The sequence below is a fragment of the Gymnoscopelus braueri genome (assembly GCF_963280865.1).
Source record: "Gymnoscopelus braueri genome assembly, contig: SCAFFOLD_220, whole genome shotgun sequence".
Lineage (NCBI taxonomy): Eukaryota > Metazoa > Chordata > Actinopteri > Myctophiformes > Myctophidae > Gymnoscopelus > Gymnoscopelus braueri.
In genome coordinates, this window is record NW_027660710.1 from 13,829 (window position 1) to 34,696 (window position 20,868).

At 42.0% G+C, this 20,868-nt stretch overlaps 1 protein-coding gene across 1 annotated transcript; it reads right to left on the minus strand.

Moving 5' to 3' along the window:
* Window positions 1-18,991, minus strand: LOC308081290 (adipocyte plasma membrane-associated protein-like). Its single transcript, XM_080457673.1, has 9 exons — window positions 18,776-18,991; window positions 16,398-16,514; window positions 13,376-13,491; window positions 12,387-12,479; window positions 8,539-8,655; window positions 7,171-7,345; window positions 5,071-5,205; window positions 1,797-1,989; window positions 1-755 (listed from the first exon to the last, which is right to left on the minus strand). The coding sequence occupies exons 1-9, from the start codon at window positions 18,865-18,867 to the stop codon at window positions 546-548; spliced, it is 1,248 nt and encodes a 415-aa protein (XP_080313799.1). The 5' UTR covers window positions 18,868-18,991; the 3' UTR covers window positions 1-545.
* Between the last annotated feature and the right edge of the window lie 1,877 nt (window positions 18,992-20,868).

Consider the following 20,868-nt stretch of genomic DNA (forward strand, 5'->3'; position numbering starts at 1 on the left):
GCGACGATATGAAAGTGACATCACATCCTCCCATAAGCAGGGAAGGGAAGAGTCTCAGTGTGTGTGTGTGTGTGTGTGTGTGTGTGTGTGTGTGTGTGTGTGTGTGTTATAGTTCATGGCGCGTTGTGAGCCTCTACAGATGCTATTTTTGCTATATTTGAACATTTTTGGAAACAAACAAAAATAAATTGGGGGACATTTTTGAAAATTGTAGAGAAGGATATGACCTTTTTCATATTTGTTTTGCCTCAAATGACATGCCCAGAATAGAGACTCAAGGTTGAAAGTAGTGTGCGTTTCCCAAGTTGCCGTTCTGTTAAATCTCTGTGCAGTGTGCACGTCTACACCTTCGCACCTTCCTCTGTCCATTCTCTTTCCCCTGTTCTATCCATCCCTCCATCCACCCGTCTACCCATCCGTCTGTCCGTTCATCCTAGGGTGACCATATATTCAGCCCCTCAAACCGGGACCCTTAAATCAATGCGCACGCTCGTCGTCCCATTCATGCGTCCCATCCCCTCCATTCATTCATCCACCCATCTATCTCAGACCTTGCGGAGGTCTATTTTGGCGATGTACGGCGAGCGGAAGGATCCCAGGTACAAGAACCCGTCGTGCTCGTGGGCCTCGCTGATGTACGCGGCCACGGTGCCGTGGGGGTCGTGGAGGCTGCGCGTGCACACGCCCCCGTCATGCAGCTCCACCAACAGGCTGTAGCAAGGGACAAACTTCATCAGAACCTCCGGACTGAAGAGCTGGAGAGGAGGAGGAAGAGGAGAGAGGGGAGGAAGAGGAGAAGGGAGGGGAGGAAGAGAAGAGGGAGAGGGGCGAGGAGAGGAGAGGAGAAGGGAGGGGAGAAAGAGGAGAGGAGCAAGGAGGGGAGGAAGCGGAGAGGGGAGGGGAGAGGAAGAAGAGACATTGGAACATAAAAAAATGTTATTTAAAAATATATATACACTGAAGCACTGTAGAGCTCAAGACCCTGATGTTAGACGGGAGGGTGTAGTAGAGCGTTGGTTCTCAAAGTGGGGTCCGGGGACCCCCAGGGGTCCTTGGGGGGATACCAGGGGGTCCTCAGCAAAATTAGTTATTAACCCATTAAGACCTGGAACTGTTTCATTTTTAGATTTGAGCTAAAAAGCATTATTTTACACTTTAGGCTATTCAAAAATAGCAGATCTACAAGCTCATAGCGCGGCACCGAGTGCCGCGCTATGAGCTTGTAGATCTGCTATTTTTGAAAAATCGTGAAAATGTGTGCAAATCTTTGAACATATATATTTTTAAAGCGAACATTTTTAACTCAAATCTTTGCTTCTGGGGGGTCCCTGGAACAACATATTTTGATGGGGGTCCGCGGCCAAATACATATAATTTTGGGGGGTCCTTGACATGAAAAAGATAGAGCACCACTGATATAGAAACATGTGTTTTTCAGAATACTGTTGAGATTCAGGAGACATGTAGAATCGGCTTCAGGTCTCAATGGGTTAAAGCGTCTTTATCCATATTTTATACTTTGGCTATTCAAAAATAGCAGATCTACAAGCTTATAGCGCAGCACCGAGTGCTATGAGCTTGTAGATCTGCTATATTTAAATAACAAAAGTATGAAATACTTAAATCTTTTTTTTTTTTTACACAAGTACGCGGCCAAATACATATCAATTTGGGGGTCCTTGGCACGAAAACGTTTGAGAACCACTGTAGTAGAGGGCAACGATTGAGGAGTCCCGAGTTGGTGTTGGCTAGTCTGTACTCTCGCATCGCGCCACATGCTAAATGTCAATTGTTACCTTGAAGATGAGTTTCTTGATCCAGGGCCTCTGGGCCAGGAAGTCCAGCATGGAGAAGCCGGGGTTGGGGCGCACGGCGGCCATGGACACCCAGTACCCCCCCGTGGAGCTGGGCCGCACGTTGTCAGGGAAACCGGGCAGGTTGTCCACAAACGTGTCCATCCCCCCTTTGTTGAGACCCGACACATGGACCCTGATGGACACACACGCACACACACACGTTTGTATTACTATACTAGTCAGCGTTTTAGGACAGTGATTTTTGTGAATGGCTTATTTTTCTAAATAGCTGATCAACAAGCTCACAACACATTGTCTGTCTGTCTGCATGGATTAAAGCAAAAGTCCTAATGTGTTTGATTGATTGATTGAAATTTTTATTAGGCAAAAGAATGTAAAACAACACAGTTACATTTATAATGCTTTTGTCTAAAAGGTCCGGCCAAAAAAGTCCTTGCGGACTTGTTTCCGTTGGGGTCCTTGAATTAATTTCATAGACATATATAGTAGCAACCAAACAGTTCAAAAATCAACCTGAAAATACAGATAATACAGAAAAAATACCACTACGTACAAAAAAAAAAAGCATGAAAAAATTAAAAAATATATGTACAAAAAAAGGGGGGGGGGAAGCATGGAAAAATAAAAATTATATACAAAAAAGCATGAGGAAATACAAAATATGTACACAAAAGAGGAGGGGGGGGGGTCGTCTGTCTACAGGGAAACTGGTACTAGCTCCTCTTTCGGCCTCCAGAAAGATGAGTTTTTAGGGATGTTTTGAATGAGCCCAGCGAACTGCATTTTTTGAGGGATGGGGTTAGACTATTCCATTCCTTGGTAGCTGTGCTATAGAAGGAGAATTTGCCCATGTTTGTTTTATGGGTGGGTGGTACCAGATTGTTGTTTACGCTCCCTCTAGTTTCGTGGCTGTGGGTGTCACTAACTTTTTCGAGGTATTTATACAGATATGCGGGTATAGAGGGCATTTCGGGCAAATCTGCATTTATAATTTTGAAGACCAGACCCATTTTTAGTTGTTTAACCCTGTCTTCCACCCTGAGCCAGCCTAGGCTGGCAAAGTGAGTGGGAGAGAGGTGGGTCATGGGCCCCAGTCCGAGAAGTAGTCGGATCAGTTTGTTTTGGGAGGTTTGAAGCTTAGTCTTCAGTGACACTGAGGTGTTGGAGTACCAAGAGGAGCTAGCATAGTCAAAAAGGGGCTGAATCAGGGCCCCTGAGAGGGTCCTGAGGGCCTGAGGGTTGACAAAAGAGGAAACTCTGCCCATAAATCTGGTTCTCTGGTTTACTCCTTTGACCACCTTTGTTGCCATGCTTTCACCTGTCAGGTATTTGTCAAGAATACATCCCAAATAGGTAATCTCTTCTTTGCTAGTGATGATTGTGTCATCGACTTTGACCTTGAAGTCATTTACCTTCATTTTACTGAGGGAATGTTTGGTCCCAAATAGGATGGATTCAGTTTTCCCAAGGTGTAGAGACAGTTTGTTATCGGTAAGCCAGATACGGATTTTTGAGAGTTCAGAGCTGAGAGCTTCCTCAACTTGCAACTTGTCCTCACCCAAGATCAGGAGTGCCGAGTCATCAGCGAACAGGAACAGTTTGCAGTTACAGGCAGCATTCATGTCGTTAATGTATAGAAGGAACAGTAACGGCCCTAGAATGCTGCCTTGAGGAACCCCGCAGCTCACCGGGAGGGATGAGGACATGGTTCCGTTGATGTCAACCACTTGTTCTCTACCCTCCAAGTAAGATCTCATCCAATTTAGTGATGTGCAATCAAAACCAATCGCCCTCAGCTTATCAAGTAGAATTGCGTGGTTTACAGTGTCAAACGCCTTTTGGAGGTCCAGCATGACCATGCCACAGTATTTGCCCGAGTCTACCTCACGTTTGATGTAGTCGGTCAAATATAGTAGGCATGTGTCAGTGGAGTGGGATGTTCTGAAGCCCGATTGGAATTCAAACAACAGTTTACGCTCGCTGAGGTAGCTGTTGATTTGTTCTTGGATTGATCGCTCTATAACCTTTGAGATGGAACAAAGGATGGAAACAGGCCTATAGTTGCCAGGATCTAGTTTGCTTCCTTTTTTAAATAGAGGGATTACTCTTGCCAACTTGAATTCTTGTAGGACGTGACACTGACTGATGGATAAGTTTGTAATGTGGGCTACTATGGGAGCAATGGAGACCGCTGCGTCTCTGAGGAATCTGGTGGGGATGTTGTCAAGGCCGGTGGCCTTGTTTGGCTGTAGGGCGAGGAGTTTGTTTTGCACATCATCAGTCAATACAGGTTTGAAAAAGAAGGAATCTTTTTTAGCCCCTAGTTTCATTTGAGAAACAGTGTGAAAGGAGCCCCCCCCCATAGTTTAATCAAATGCTTTAATCTTAAAAATAGCTAAATAGCGAAAATAGCCGATCTACAAGCTCGCATAATTGAGAGGCTATTTTAGCTGCGCAACATGCTTCCATAGAAGGCATGCTGGCTTCTATGGAATCCACATGACTGAAATGAGTCGTGGCGACTGAGAACTTTAATCCATGCCTCCGTCTCTCTGTCAGTACCTGCGTATCCTAGCGACGGTGGTCTCGGCCACTAGGACAGACTCCTGGTCAGCAGTGGTGGAAAAAGTACTCAAATTCCATACTTAAGTAAAAGTACCAATACTGCAATATAAAAATACTCTGTTACAAGTAAAAGTCCAGAATAAAAAACTTACTTGAGTAAAAGTACAAAAGTATTGGCATCAAAATGTACTTGAAGTACCAAAAGTAAAAGTACTAAATATTTGAAAATAGCAGATCTACAAGCTCACAACGCGTCGCGATGCCACGCGTTGTGAGCTTGTAGATTGGCTATTTTCAAATAGCCTATGTATAAAATAGGTTTAATGTATGTTTCATTATATCATAATTTATTTCTGAAAAGTAACTAGTAACTAAAGTTTTCAAGTAAATGTAGTGGAGTAAAAGTACAATATTTGCCTCTGAGATGTAGTGGAGTAGAAGTAAAAGTATTGGAAATTGGAAATACTCAAGTAAAGTACAACTACCTCAAAATTGTACTTAAGTACAGTACTTAAGTAAATGTACTTAGTTACTTTCCACCACTGGTCTCGGCCACTAGGACAGACTCCTGGTCAGTCAGACAGACAGACAGACAGACAGACAGGTACCTGCGTATCCTAGCGACGGTGGTCTCGGCCACCAGGACAGACCCCTGGTCAGACAGACAGACAGACAGACAGACAGGTACCTGCGTATCCTAGCGACGGTGGTCTCGGCCACCAGGACAGACTCCTGGTCAGGCAGCAGCTGGATTCCGTTGGGGAAGCGCAGGTTCTCCATCACCACGGTAACCTCCCTGCTCTCCGTGTCATACTCCAGAACTCTGGCAAAACATCAAATCATATCATATCAAGTTTTATTTATAGACAGTGGTGGAAAAAGTACTCAAATTCTTTACTTAAGTAAAAGTACCAATACTGCAATATAAAAATACTCTGTTACAAGTAAAAGTCCAGAATTAAAAATTTACTCGAGTAAAAGTACAAAAGTATTAGCATCAAAATGTACTTAAAGTACCAAAAGTAAAAGTACTAAATATTTGAAAATAGCCGATCTACAAGCTCACAACGCGTCGCGATGCGACGCGTTGTGAGCTTGTAGATCTGCTATTTTCAAACAGCCTAGGTATAAAATAGGGCTAAAGTGATTAAAGTATGTTTCATAATATAATAATTTATATATGAAAAGTAACTAGTAACTAAAGTTCTCAAATAATTGTAGTGGAGTAAAAGTACAATATTTGCCTCTGATATGTAGTGGAGTAGAAGTAAAAGTATTGGAAATTGGAAATACTCAAATAAAGTACAAATACCTCAAGATTGTACTTAAGTACAGTACTTAAGTAAATGTACTTAGTTACTTTCCACCACTGCCAGTGCTCCAACTGACTCCACACTTTGCACACATATTGCTCAGTGCTCTGGCTATAGCCAGAGCTTCTTTCCGCACCGTTAATGTACTTACACGATGTAAGAAACAGTATGAAACTCCATTATTGCGCAACAATTTGACCGTATAAAAAAGGCATATGATCTGCCTTTTCAGAGAGATCGCACAGATCGCGATACATCGAGTGCATATTCTATGAGTTGCAGTCTATACCTTAAGGATCTATACCTTAATTTATACTTCTGTAGTACGGCGGTGTCATTTGCCAAAAATAACAGATCTACAAGTTAACAACGCGTCGAGACTCGGCACGTTGTTACCTTGAGGATCTGTTATTCTTGCTCATGCCTGCTTCCACCGGTCCCTCCCCCTTTTAGTAATCTGCTCTTTGCAGCACTGCGCACTGACCGCTGTACCAAGCGGTAAGCACTCACTGGACAGACAGACAGACAGACAGACAGACAGACAGACAGACAGACAGACAGACAGACAGACAGACAGACAGACAGACAGACAGACAGACAGGAGTTGTCCTAAATAATTCGACATCACTCTATGGAACTGGTTTGGATATTGAAAAACCGACACGGTGCAAACTAAGCTTATTTGAAACGTTTCTAAAAACAATGTTAGAACGTCAATCGACGTTAGTACTGTTTGAATGCGGCCCGTGGGTGAAACAGCGAGCCCCAGTCCGTCCGTCCGTCCGTCCCCGCATTAACAGTGCAACAACAGACCACCTGTAGCACACAGCCTATATAGCATTTGAGAAAGCAAGTAGCCTAAGCGCTGGAAAGAGGCAAGATGCGTTTGTATGGTAAATAAAACCGTTGAAAATTGGGGTTCCATCAGTCTGCTGAAAATAGTTGATCAGCAGTAGTCCTAAAGTTACAATAGCCTGCTCATTTTGCTAGGATTGGATGGCTTAGGGTTGAGGACAGAGTACAGCAACTTACAATGGGAGTAAAAGAGTGTAAAACCCTACTCAAATTTCAAAACTGCCCTAAAGAAACACCTTCAGGAGGCTGCAATTCGAAAATGGCCCCTGTCAAAGTCCTAAAAAGTTTGTGGCTCGTGATTCTGGCTGAAAAAATCGTGATATGATATTTTTGCCATATTGCCCACCCCTATGAATGGTTATATCAGGACACTGAGGGACACTCAATCCAATATTTTAGTTCAGTGACCATGGGGCTAAAGAATCGTTCAGAAAGTGTGTGCATGTTCACTCTTTCATTGGAAGCAATAGTCCAACTCCAACCTGCTTTCGGTCTCCTAAAAAGGCCACCTACTTCACGCAGAAACGGGAAGTAAACCGGAGATGGCATGTCTTTATTTATTTTTATTTATTTTTTTGTCTTTGGGTCTTGCCCAGCGTGGTAATCTTCTCCTAACATACCGTCCGTCTGCAGTGGCCTCCATGATGAGGTGCAGGTAGTGCCTACGCTCCCACCTGCTGCTGGAGTCAGTGAAGTACACCTTTCTGCCGTCACGCGTCACATCCAGGTCGTTGATGAAGGACAGCTTCCTGCCTCCAACCAGCCTCCCTGGAGACACCAGGTTAGTGGCCTCACCTAAAACACACATAAACACACATATAATGCCTTTTAAGTGGCTTGTTTTGAACAAAATGCCTCAAATCATGAACGCGATTGCCGTGAAACTTTGCACGGACGTTCCCACTAGGCCGAGGAAGAAATGCCACACTTTTCACATTAGCCTGTTATAGCGCCACCAGCAGACCGATTTTAGCAAGACAAATTCTTTGAACAAAATGCCTCAAATCATGAACGCAGCGTCCGATTGCCGTGAAAGGCCCTAAGAAGAAATGGCACCCTTTTCACATTGGCCTATTATAGCACCACCGGGAGGCCACAATAACGTACCTGAACTCCGAGGAGTGCTTTTTCTAGTTTTTAAATGCTAGAAAGCAATGGAAGTTCTGAAAGTGATCCGGGGAAAAGCAGACGTGATGCCTTTTCGTCTTTACAGTCGCGCAAAGTTATCCTAATATAAATCAAAATAATCTAAGCATATTGTGGCTGTCGGGCAGTAGCCTCTTATCTCCATATTTTAACTTTTGTTTTTTTTCCGTAAATTAATGCCCTACTTGATCCTACTACAGCATCACACAAAAGCATAAAAAGTAGCAGATCTACAAGCTTGAAACGTGGCGCGAAGCGACACATTTTGAGCCTGTAGATCTGCTACTTTTGAATTTGAATCCTGAAAAGTAACAGTTTTGGACATATGAGGTTTCCATCCGACAGAGACGATATATAGCTTGCTGCTTATCAGAAATGGAAATTCTAAAATAAAATGTAAAGATATTTTTAAATATATATAAAATATCCGTTTCATGAACGGAAATGACAAACAGATGACAGCTTCTGTTCTAGGCTTTTGGGAGGTGTAGTTCCAGACTCTAAATAGCATTCGGGGAATAGTTGTCTGGCAACGCAAGACTACAGGGACCACCACAAGAGAAGATTTGGAAAAAAAAAGAAAAATGTGTTCAAATCTTTCACATCTTTTCAATTTTTTTCTAAATGTTTCGTGAAGTTAAAGTGGCTAAACTGCTCCTCCTTTTGCTGGGGTCCTACAGGAACCCCCTCAAGGACCCTTGGGGAGGACCCCTGGGGGTCCCCAGACCCCACTTTGAGAACCGCCGGTGTAGATTTCCTCAGTGAAGGGAGAGGGACAACTTGTTGATTGGGTCAACTTCAAACAGCCTCAGGTAGGCGTCGGCTACAAACAGACCTCTCACCTGTGATTGGGTCAACTTCAAACAGCCCCAGGTAGGCGTCGGCTACAAACAGCGTCCCATTGGGTCCCGCTCGGATCCCGAGGGGTCGCCCACACGTTGGCTCGTCCTCCTCGGAGCCTTTTTAAGGAAGAGAGAAGGGCAAGGTGAAGTTGTGATCAAATTGTGATCACAAACAACAGCTTTTTCATAAATTAATAACGCTCTACTTCATCATGCAAGACTGTCACACAAAAGGAGTGAAAATAGAAGATTTACAAGCTTGTAGATCGGCTATTTTCACAATTTTCCATTTAAAAACAAAAGGAACCGTTTTGGACAAAAGAGGTTTCCACTTGACGGAGACGATATGAATCTATATAATAAAACTAATTGTTGGTTATACACCGGTACTGTGACTGTTAAACAGTGTGGCTTAAACAGTGTGGCTTATAAAAGGTTATATGATCACCTAAAAACCTAGTTGCAGTCATTAGTTGCAGTCACTGGCTGTAGAAAGTAACACCACAGTAAAGAACCTGGGGGTGATTATCGATTCTGAATTGAATTTCAATACACACATTAATCATGTCACCAAGATTGCTTTCTTTCATCTTAGAAATATTGCGCGAATTAGAGACTATCTGTCGTTAGACGATGCAAAAACGCTGATCCACGCTTTTGTTTTCTCTCGGCTTGATTACTGCAACGCACTCTACTCTGGCCTGCCAAAGAAAACAACTGACAGATTACAACTTGTTCAAAATGCGGCAGCCAGAATTTTAACTAAAACCAGGATGAGAGAACATATCACTCCAGTTCTTGCTTCACTACACTGGCTCCCGGTTGTTTTTAGGATTGACTTTTAATAGTTTATAAAGTTCTAAATGGTCTGGCACCTTCCTACCTCTCTGACTGCCTAGAGAGATATGTTCCAAACCGGGCCCTCAGGTCTTCAAGTGCTGACCTGCTCGAGGTGCCTACAATGACATATAAAAAATACGGTGAAGCAGCATTCTGCTTTTACGGACCGACAGTGTGGAATAAACTCCCATTACACTTAAGACAGGCAGCCTCTGTCGATAGCTTTAAAGCACAGCTCAAGACCTATTACTTCACTCTTGCTTTTAGCTGATTCTTTGGTTGATTTTTAATTCCTCACTGTATTCCCTATTTTAATGTTGTTTTATGCCTTTGCTTTTGCTTTTATTTTATTTTATTTTATTTTTGTTTGCTTTATTGTTAAATTGGTTCTAACTGTAATTGTATTCTTGCTCTGTAAAGCACTTTGAGCTGCATTTCATGTCATGAAAGGTGCTATACAAATAAAGTTTATTATTATTATTATTACAGTACAGTAGTTAAACTGCAGATTTAGATTTTCTATATTTTGGTGTTGTTGTTTTTTTGTTGCTGTTGTTTTTTTGTTGCACTCTTGTTTTGTCCAGATGTTTGAGTGTTGCTCCCTTTCAAAAGCTTTACTGATTAACGTTGTCATATGCTTCATTCTGAAGAAGACTATAATAAGCAAAGGAGAGACACTGGAGCAGCTCGGACATTCTCTGGGGAAGATGTAGTTCACATTGAAACGCCAGTCACCCTTGTTACGAGCACCTTTATTAATAAAAAAGGCTTAAATGTCCGAGCTGCTCCAGTGTCTCTCCTTCGCTGCTGTACAGTCCCGTTCCTGTGATGCACCGGACCCGCCCGCGCTGAGGCGCGGTGTCGCTCCTTTGTTCTTGAAGACTATAATAACTCGCAACATGCAAAAGGAATGTTGAGCAACGAGAGCTTCAGATGACTCTCTCCTCACCAAAAATGATCTGTTGAAAGTTCAGTCGTTGTGAAATGACCAACAGTCACAGCTGTGTGTTCAGACAAGCTGCACAATAACCCACAACACTTTATGAACTATGACCAATATTTTGAAATACAGTATTGAAATAGTATTTTTTGGCAATAACTTTGCCAAACAATATGTTTGATCTACTGTATCAGTCAAGAGGTTAGGATTAGTTAGGTTGAGGGTTGTAAAGGGCTGCAACCCTTTATGTTTTCTCAAAAGCCCCAAATCATATATGTAGGTTTTTAAAATAACAGTTCTCTCCGAGTCTCTGCACCAGTGTCGTGTGTGTGTGTGTGTGTGTGTGTGTGTGTGTGTGTGTGTGTGTGTGTGTGTGTGTGTGTGTGTGTGTGTGTGTGTGTGTGTGTGTGTGTGTGTGTGTGTGTTATTGTGCAGTACTACTCCTAACAGTGAGAGGCAGCAATACGCCAACTTCCTGCAATGCCGGCTGCACTTTCAGAACCGCACTATCTGTAGGACCGACATCACAACGCATTTCTAGGATCCTAGTCATTTACAGTCATGTCGGGGACGAGGGAACGCTTGTTTTGTTTCACTTAATAACAAACTACTTAATGTGAGTGACACCCACAGCCACAACACTAGAGGGAGCAACCATGATTTGGTACCCTCCCAAATTTAGAACAAACATGGGAAAATTATCATTCTACTCCTCTGCCACCAAAATGTGGAATGTTATCATTCTACTCCTCTGACACCAAAATGTGGAATGCCCTGACAGCATCCATCAAAATAATGTGTAACACTGGTTTCTTTCAAAATCAGCCTGAAAACCATAGATAGATATTATATTATAGTGTTGAATTTTTGTATGCTGTTGAATTGAATACTGTACATGGGAAAGCACAATGGAAACAAGTCCCCCGGACTTCTTTGTGTTATCCTTTTAGCTTTAATGTCTTACTGCACATGCTGTTTACATTTCTGACTAATAAAGTATTCAATCAATCAATCCTCCACATGTGCATTTTCGAAAACGATTCCGTCCACCACAGCTTGCCAACTCTGACAGTGCGCTTGTCGACCTGCGAGGCCGTTGTGTGCTCAGTGCAGGCACTCACTCGCCCGGCGGCTAGCTCGGACACGCCTCATCATGAGCCTCATGGCCTCGTTGTCGGTGGTGCGCCTGCCTTGTTTTCTATTCCGGCATGTAACATGTAAGACTGTGGAGTTTCTAGGGTCCTAGATATGCGGTCCTAGGACCCGCATCTGCAGGTGTGAAACTGCAGCCTGGAGTAGTGCAGGAACTAAGTATTGGCTAGTTCTGCCACTAACCAAACGAAGCAAATGAAAAGTGTTTAATTGGGTGTCACCTCAGCGTACTTCTAAATGCCACCGCAATCCTGTCAGAGTTGTCAACATTTTATGTACTTCAATAGCAATAGCTAGGCGTTATAGTGACTCAACTCTATGCCTTAATATTGAAACATTTATATAGGCTACTCCATATTACATTATATTATTACGTTGGGTGGCATATAGACCTACTTATTATTATCCTACAATTTAGCGTCTGCAAATAAACGAGACTAAAAAGCAGCGCAATTACTTCAGACTAAACTTTTGGTGATGCCTCATACATTCATTCAAATCGAGAGAAAGGGGGGAAATAACTGTGAAGGGCAGCTGCAAACAGAAAGGTGTTTTAAAAGGCAATCTAAAAGAACTAAGAGTGGCATCCGACCTGCAGTTTTCTGGGAGTTGAGTTTGCACCACAGATCATAATAATTATGCTGCTTCATTGCCTTGTTATGTTGTCATAGCAAACATCCCTGTCAAATATTCTGTCACTCGGGGTCGATGAGCCAATGGAAACGGGCGTGGCTGCAGACACAATTCTGACAGGATTGCGGTGGCATTTGGAAGCATGCGTCATCTCAAGTAGCAAGCTAGCAAACTTGCTAGCTAGCCACTTAAATCCTCTATACTTAGTAAACTTGAGCCGAGTTGTCTCTGTACTTGGTCTGCTCTCTTTTCAGGGTCAGGGTTTAGTGTTAGAATTTCTCACCACAGGGAAGTTTTCCCAGTCTGGTCAACACATGTATCCTCTTCCCAACCAGCTTTAAGATCCTCCCATCAGCTGTACCTGTATAAAACACATCTACACCACACACACACAATACAAGATGCTTTCAGTCACATTTTGTTTTCCGTTTTACTTTGTTAAAAATGTGTAACGTTTGAATGCGTAACATTGAGCCAATTCTATTTAGGGGTTCAAGCCCGAAGGGCTAACTATTGTTTTGTTTCATTATAATTATATTCATGGTAAAATGCTGGTCATTGTTTAAAAGTGAATAACAAGAGACAGAGTGGATACGATTTGGTTAAATAATGATCCGTTTACAATGGTGCCAAATAAAAACATATGCATATATTAACATGAATTTGTATCTGGTAATGAGTATTGATCTTTTAAAATATATCACATTGAAGAATTAGATTGACTGGCCATCTGTAGTCAAAGACTGTAATTCTTGTTTCTCCAATGTCTGGTCCGGGGACCACCAGGGGCCCAAACCGACCCTTACGGGTCTAACTATGAGAGTGTACAAATGGAACCAAATGGACCCATAAGGAAAAAGACATAAAAGCGACATAAGGCTGTTTTTAGCACCATAGGTACCTGAAGAGCCGTGTCGGCTCTCAGGTGCATTCAGCAACTTTTTTTCACACCTTCCAACTGACTGATCTCTCGACTTCATTCGACTGCCAGTCGGTAGTAATCTGTAGTAGTCTGTTTGGTGGAGAGCTACCGTAACACAGGAATTTACAGCGTAGATTGGGGTCGAAAAACGGTTATCAAATTGGGATCCGTGGCCTGATGCATATCAAACTGGGGGTCCTTGAATTCGACTAATTCAGACACCCACCTCCTATGTTGGTGAAGGACTCTGGTCCATCACCAACATAGTACACAGCACACATCACCCACCTCCTATGTTGGTGAAGGACTCTGGTCCATCACCAACATAGTACACAGCACACATCACCCACCTCCTATGTTGGTGATGGACTCTGGTCCAAGCAGCTGGTCTTCAAACAGCCTCTCCGCCTGGCGAAGCTTCAGGTTGGGTTCATAACAGCCGGTCATCACAGGGGGCTCGCTGAGACTGTTGTAAACATGTTATAAAACAGTCAGTCCATCAAACATACTTATTGACACTGTCAGGTGAAAACCTAGCATGTTCTTAAGTTCCAATAGATAGATCCATTGTAGTTATTATTGGTAACCGGAACGCTTGCCCCAGTGTTTTTTGGTATTCTTGTATTCATTTTACTGAGGTTAAGGTTAGGAATATGTTTAGGTTTGGGCATAGTTGTTCTGAGGTTAAGGTTAGGAATGTGTTTAGGTTTAGGCATAGTTTTACTGATTTTACGGATTTGACCCGGGGCGAGAGTGTTTTGGGGCGAGCGTTTTTGTATTCCTATTGTTTAGTCACAAGCTTTTGTCGATACTTTTCATTGGTCCTATATTTATAAAGCCCAAAGCCAGACTTAACAGCTTTCACTTTCACCAAAATGTCATATGTCAGAAATATTGGAAAATAACAGATATACAAGCTCATAATAGAATCATCCACTATACAGTTATATCCCAATTATTTTAGCTGAATATTGTTATCGTGACTATAATTAAATCACAATAACTGATTACAATAACTTATAATATACTGGTATACTGTATATCATCTTTTGGCCACAAATCTTGTGTAAGATCCTCAGTGACTTTATTGTTCCTCTGAGAGCCTTCTGGTTGGAGATGGTTCTGCTTGGTAACTCTTTGTGTAATGGTGAGTAGATGAGGGAAAAGTCGCAACAGTTGACCAAATAAGATGTTTGAATTAAAGCGGCACTAAGTAACGCATTTTTTATTAATACAATTTAATTTTGTCCAATCTGTATGGTAGAGTATGTTAATACAATATAACTTATACAATTGGGGTGGTTGTATTTTGTCTCCCACCTCTTCTATTGAGACATTTTGATCGTGTCAAAGGTCATGTCTCACCTAGACACGGGATACAAGGTTTCCACCCGACAGTGACGATATAGTGTGTTGTGTAAACAGCCCTGTCCTCATCTGAACTGGACTGCTCTGGTACACAGCCAGACTGAGGGGTACTGTAAGAACGTCTGACCACAAATACGATCAGCATTCTCTGTGTGGCAGACGGCCATTTTTCAAGCAGGTTGAAAAATGGAGACAAATTAAATTACATTAGAGGAGGAGAATGGAGGAGTTTTGGCTGCAACAAAGGTTTGGATGAAAAACTGCATGGGGGGGGGGTAAAAGTCCCCAACAGTCTGACTGACTTAACCTGATAGACAGTAACTTAATCCAGTGGCTCTCAAACAATTTTCATGTCAAGGACCCCCACGTTGACATGTATTTGGCCACGGACCCCCCCCCCATCTGAAAAGAAAATTGTGCCTGGGGCTAGGCCTGTCGCAATTATTTGAGATAATCTCTTTATTTTTTTTGCATAATCATCATAATCATGTCCATGTTGAAAAAGTTCCACTATTAATGTATTTTTCTATTTAAGAACAAAGTTATTAAATGATGTAAGTTATTACATAAAATAAAGTTTGACTTTTTTTTTGGAAAGAGTGACTTCGCTGAAATATTAACCAGTATCTGATAAGTCAGCAGAAATACAGACAGGTCAACTGAATGTAATTCAGACTGTTAAAGGGTGAGTCAGCAGTCTCAGTTTTTTTTCCAGGGGAAGGAAATTAATTCAAATATATTATGTGCAGCCCTGCACAGCCAATAAAAACAATTATGAACATTACCTCAGATTAGGGGATGTTAACAATGAATCGACTATCTATTAAGTGTGCGTTAAGAATGTACTTGATTAAATTAATCAATTAGACAATGAATTGAACATTCCATGGTTCTGATTTTCCCACAATCATTATCACAATCAAAGGCTACATGTCGTCTCTGTCAGGTGGAAACCTCATATGTCCAAAACTTTTCAGGATTCAAATTCAAATTTATGCTTTTGTGTGACGCTGTAGTATGATCGTTAATTTACGAAAAAACACAAAGTTTCTGCCCGACGACAGCCACAAATGTTTCAACCGCTACTGCTTTCCATTGTGTTGTCATGGAATATACTGTATGTGAAGGGTTAAAACAATTATAATAATAATAATAATAATATTATATATATATATATATATATATGTAAATATATATATATACACACACTATATATATATATATATATATATATATATATATATATATATATATATGAATGAGAGAAAGAGATAGATTTATGTGAAAGGTTAATACAGTATATAGCCTATATAGAATATACTATATGTGAGAGGTTAATATTGACAATGAATGACAATGGTAAACATTAGTTTACAGGGGCAATTGTTTTGTTTGGCAAATTTTGGGCTAAATTCTCAAGAAAATCACTGCTTATCAATTAATCTATGAATCAATGATCGATCGATAAGGTTAATCAATTAATGATTTAGATGATATTTTCCATCCCTACCTCAGATGTTATTTTAATTACTGCCAAGCACGTAGTGCCGTGGTCCCCTTTTGGTTTTTGTTCTTCCGGCACTTTTTGCAGTTCTGGCTTAACCGTGCAGTAGTTTTTTACGAAACTTGGCAATATGGTAGAGGGCTATGCCAAACAACAAAGACACAAAACCCACAGCCATTGGTCAAAGGGTGGCGCTATACCAATCACTTGAAAATGCTAACTTTGAATAGGCATAGCTCATGAACCGTTTGACCGACAGCAATAAAACTTCCATACACACATGCGTCTCCTAATGAGGAACAACTTTGCCACATTGACCTTTATATCTCCCACCATTTTGAAATATATGAAAAACTGTAAAAATCTCCTCCTGGGATTTTTTTTAATAATAATAATAACTGACTTAACTATAATAAAATAGCTGACTTAATACTGAGTGTAATTGGGAGTATTGGACAGTACACTCATCTGTGTATCTCTGATTGGAAGGAAAGGCTTACCTGAATACTTCTGGTTGGATGGGAGACTCTAGAATGAAAACGATCACAAGCAGAGGGAGCAGCAGGAATCCTCCGAGGGACAGCAGAGTGACACGGAACACCTTCCCACTGTACGAACTGCAACACAACACAAGAACATGAACACCTTCCCACTGTACGAACTGCAACACAACACAAGAACATGAACACCTTCCCACTGTACGAACTGCAACACAACACAAGAACATGAACACCTTCCCACTGTACGAACTGCAACATACACAACACAAGAACATGAACACCTTCCCACTGTACAAACTGTTAGACAACACACATGAACACCCAGAACATCATAAAAGGGGGTGGGGGGACCATGGAGGGAGGCCAGGCCAACCGGGGAAACAATTAGACTAATTTGAATGTTCATGGAGCCATGCTTTTAGGGCAGCCTTAAACCTTAATGGAGAAGTTTACAGCCCTGTAAGGGTCTATTTGGACCCCTGGTGGTCCTTGAACCCAACGTTAAGAAACAGTGTTATTACAATACAGTGCACTACACAGTCCTTTCGTATTTAATTTAATACTGAGTGACAGACAATAGGAAAGCTGAGAGGGAGACAGTGTAGGAGAGACAGTAGGAAATTTGAGAGGAAGACAGTGTAGGAGAGACAGATGGTAGGAAAGCTGAGAGAGAGACAGTGTAGGAGAGACAGACAGTAGGAAAGCTGAGAGAGAGACAGTGTAGGAGAGACAGACAGTAGGAAAGCTGAGAGAGAGACAGACAGTAGGAAAACTGAGAGGGAGACAATCGTAGGAGAGACAGGCAGTAGGAAAGCTGAGAGGGAGACAGTGTAGGAAAGCTGAGAGGGAGACAGCATAGGAAAGCTGAGAGGGAGACAGCATAGGAAAGCTGAGAGGGAGACAGTGTAGGAGAGACAGACAGTAGGAAAGCTGAGAGAGAGACAGACAGTAGGAAAACTGAGAGGGAGACAATCGTAGGAGAGACAGGCAGTAGGAAAGCTGAGAGGGAGACAGTGTAGGAGAGACAGACAGTAGGAAAGCTGAGAGAGAGACAGACAGTAGGAAAACTGAGAGGGAGACAATCGTAGGAGAGACAGGCAGTAGGAAAGCTGAGAGAGAGACAGTGTAGGAGAGACAGACAGTAGGAAAGCTGAGAGACAGACAGTAGGAAAACTGAGAGGGAGACAATCGTAGGAGAGACAGGCAGTAGGAAAGCTGAGAGAGAGACAGACAGTAGGAAAGCTGAGAGAGAGACAGTGTAGGAGAGACAGACAGTAGGAAAGCTGAGAGAGAGACAGGCAGTAGGAAAGCTGAGAGGGAGACAGTGTAGGAAAGCTGAGAGGGAGACAGCATAGGAAAGCTGAGAGGGAGACAGTGTAGGAGAGACAGACAGTAGGAAAGCTGAGAGAGAGACAGACAGTAGGAAAGCTGAGAGAGACAGTGTAGGAGAGACAGACAGTAGGAAAGCTGAGAGAGAGACAGGCAGTAGGAAAGCTGAGAGGGAGACAGTGTAGGAGAGACAATGAACTTTAGGGATGTATTCAGCCAAAATTAGCCTACATTTTCTGTGATTGTATATCGGCTGACATTTATCCTTGCCACATTCATTGAATCACTCGTTTCACAGGCCTACTGATTATATCAACCATTTCATAGATGCAACTAATATATGAAATGGCATGTCAGGCATGATGTACTATTCTGTGCTTAACGCCTCCTATAATGACTGAGATGACGTGCACGCTCTGGTGGCGCACGCACACACACACACACACACACACACACACACACACACACACACACACACACACACACACACACACACCCCACTCTGGTGGTGCACACACACACATTAACTGACCCACATATTACGGCGCTTTGCCTTGGACCGTTCAGCGTTACATATGCGTCACCCAGACTTTAGTGACCCATTTAATTGATGTGACTCCATAAGTCGTGTTGCACAATTTTCCAGCAGATTTTAGACAAAAAATACAAAACAAAAAGGGTCTGACAGGTTCTGAAGGACAATTAGCATTTAAGCTTTGAGAACATCCATGATTTAGACAAGAGAATCTGTCCCGGTCGAAAATAAATAGCAAAACAGCTTAGCTACGAGTCGCAGTATTCGTGTAGGTCGCCGATTTCGGCGTAACGCCCGACGATGATGCGCACCTGGCACTCTATCCCCCCCCAAAAAAAATATAGGTCAAGTTAACGGACCTCGGACCCGGGCGGGTCATTTCACTGATAATCCGCGCGTGTCGCTCACCCACAAGAACAGATCTACAAGCGCACGTCGTGCGCTTGTAGATCTGTTCTTGTGGGCGAGCGACAGACAGACAGACAGTCGCCGGGCCGATTCATTGCATTGGTACCTGGATCCCTTGTACTGAGGCTCCTGTAGATCATCCGTGATGACGTGAGGCCGGTGGAGCCTCCTGAACCTCAGACCCTCCGACTCATTCATGATTGATGATGATGGTGAAGACCCCCGGTATGTTCGGTTACGGTTTGGTCCGGTCCGGTTCGGTTCTATGTGAACAGCGGGTTGTTGAATGGACCTGGTCCGAGCAGAACAGCACACACCATCCTCTTCTTCTCCTCCTCCTCGTCAAGTCAACACACACACAACGATAACCCAACCTCACCGACAGCAGCCGTCAAGACAGACGTTGAAAGGATGTAGATCTACTTCCTGTGTCACACTTCAGATTAAGAGCTTCCCTGACGATCGCTTCGTTTTTTTTGGTAACCCATTAAGGAGTAGTTCACCCAAAAACTGACTTATTTTCTATCAATTACACACCCCATGAAGCCTTGGATTAATGGAGATTTTTGTGTTTTTGTCGCATTCCTGAACCAATAAGTGTCCGGTAGGAAACTCAAAGAGTCTCCTATCATGACCCGTCATCAAATTATTGGCTCAGGAATGCGACAAAAACAAAAAAATCTTCAATTCAAGGCTTCAATGGGGTGTGTAACTGTAATTGATAGAAAATAAGTCAGTTTTTGAGTGAACTCAACCTGAAGCTGATTCTAAATGCCTTTCTCTCACACTTTCTCAAGATTTTTCAGAAATAGGCATTATGTATAAGCTTGCGGTGCGGAACAAAGTGACACGCTGTTGAGCTTGTATATCAGCTATTTTTGAACAAAATAGCCACAACATTAAAATCTAAAATGTCACAAATGCTTTCCCAGATTTTTATGGGACATATTGTTTATGCCATTGTTTCTGTATCAAACCACAAAAAATACCACTGGTTCTTATTTCAGCTTGTTAGTCATGATTTGTAACATACAATCGAAGTAACTGAAAATCTGATACAAATTACTGAAAATGTGTAAGCATATTATTATAATCATCATTCTGGATTCTGAGCCATTTTAATGCTTTTACTTTGAAGGCTTAAATGTGTATCACACTGAAGTTGACTTGACTCCCAAGAGTTTCCGGATTGGTCTTTATCACCACCTGCTGCACAGGAGTGCACACTGCACTGCTAGAGAAATAAATAGTAGTATAAACATTTTCATGTATTAAGGACCGCCAAATTGTATGTATTTTGGCCGCAGGGATACAGGATAGGTGGGCACTAGGGATATCTGGGTATCTCGATGTAAAATGTTGTCCAAAATCTTTAAGTAATGATGTGAACATGCACAGCACATCATAATCAGACTTAAATTTATCCTTCAACTTCTTGTTTATGCCCAAAATTACTGGATACAGGTTTTGTAGCAATTGTAGAAATATTAGACCTTTATTGTCGAATGTTTAAGCATGTTCTAATCATGTATACTTTACTTAAAGGACGACCACCCATCTTCAACCTATCTTCATATAAATGGTCCTCACAATGCTCATGATAAAATGGTAAAAAAAAAAAAATCTACTCACTCTGGGTCTCATAGGAGGGCTGTGGACCGTCTACCAGTGACATCATCGTTAGACAGAAAGAATAATTCAAACAAGATTTCATTTTTTGTATTTAGATTTTTAAAAACGCGAGAACAGTGGCTTCCATTATAGCATGCAAACTTTCCAGGAATAGAAAGCCAGCAGTTTCTATTAGCTTGGATTCCCCATCGATGATGTCACTGGTAGACGGGTTTCTGAACTGTCCACAGCTCTCCTCTGAGACACAGGCCAAGTAGATTTTTGTTTTACAATTTTATAATAAGTATTAGTGAGGACCAATTATATGAAAATGGGTGAAGTCATCCTTTAAGTTAAAAACATTTTCCAAATTTGTATTGTTTTACATTTTGGAAAAAATACCCAATTTAACAGGAGGTGCCCACCTATCCGCTACCATTTTCAAAAATAGCCAATGTACAAGCTCACATCGTATTGCAGTTGTGAGCTTGTAGATAGGCCGTATAAAATAGGAATAAAGTGGTAATGCTATATTAGCCAATAATTTGATGACCGACTCCGCCGGTCATCAAATTATTAGCTTAGGAA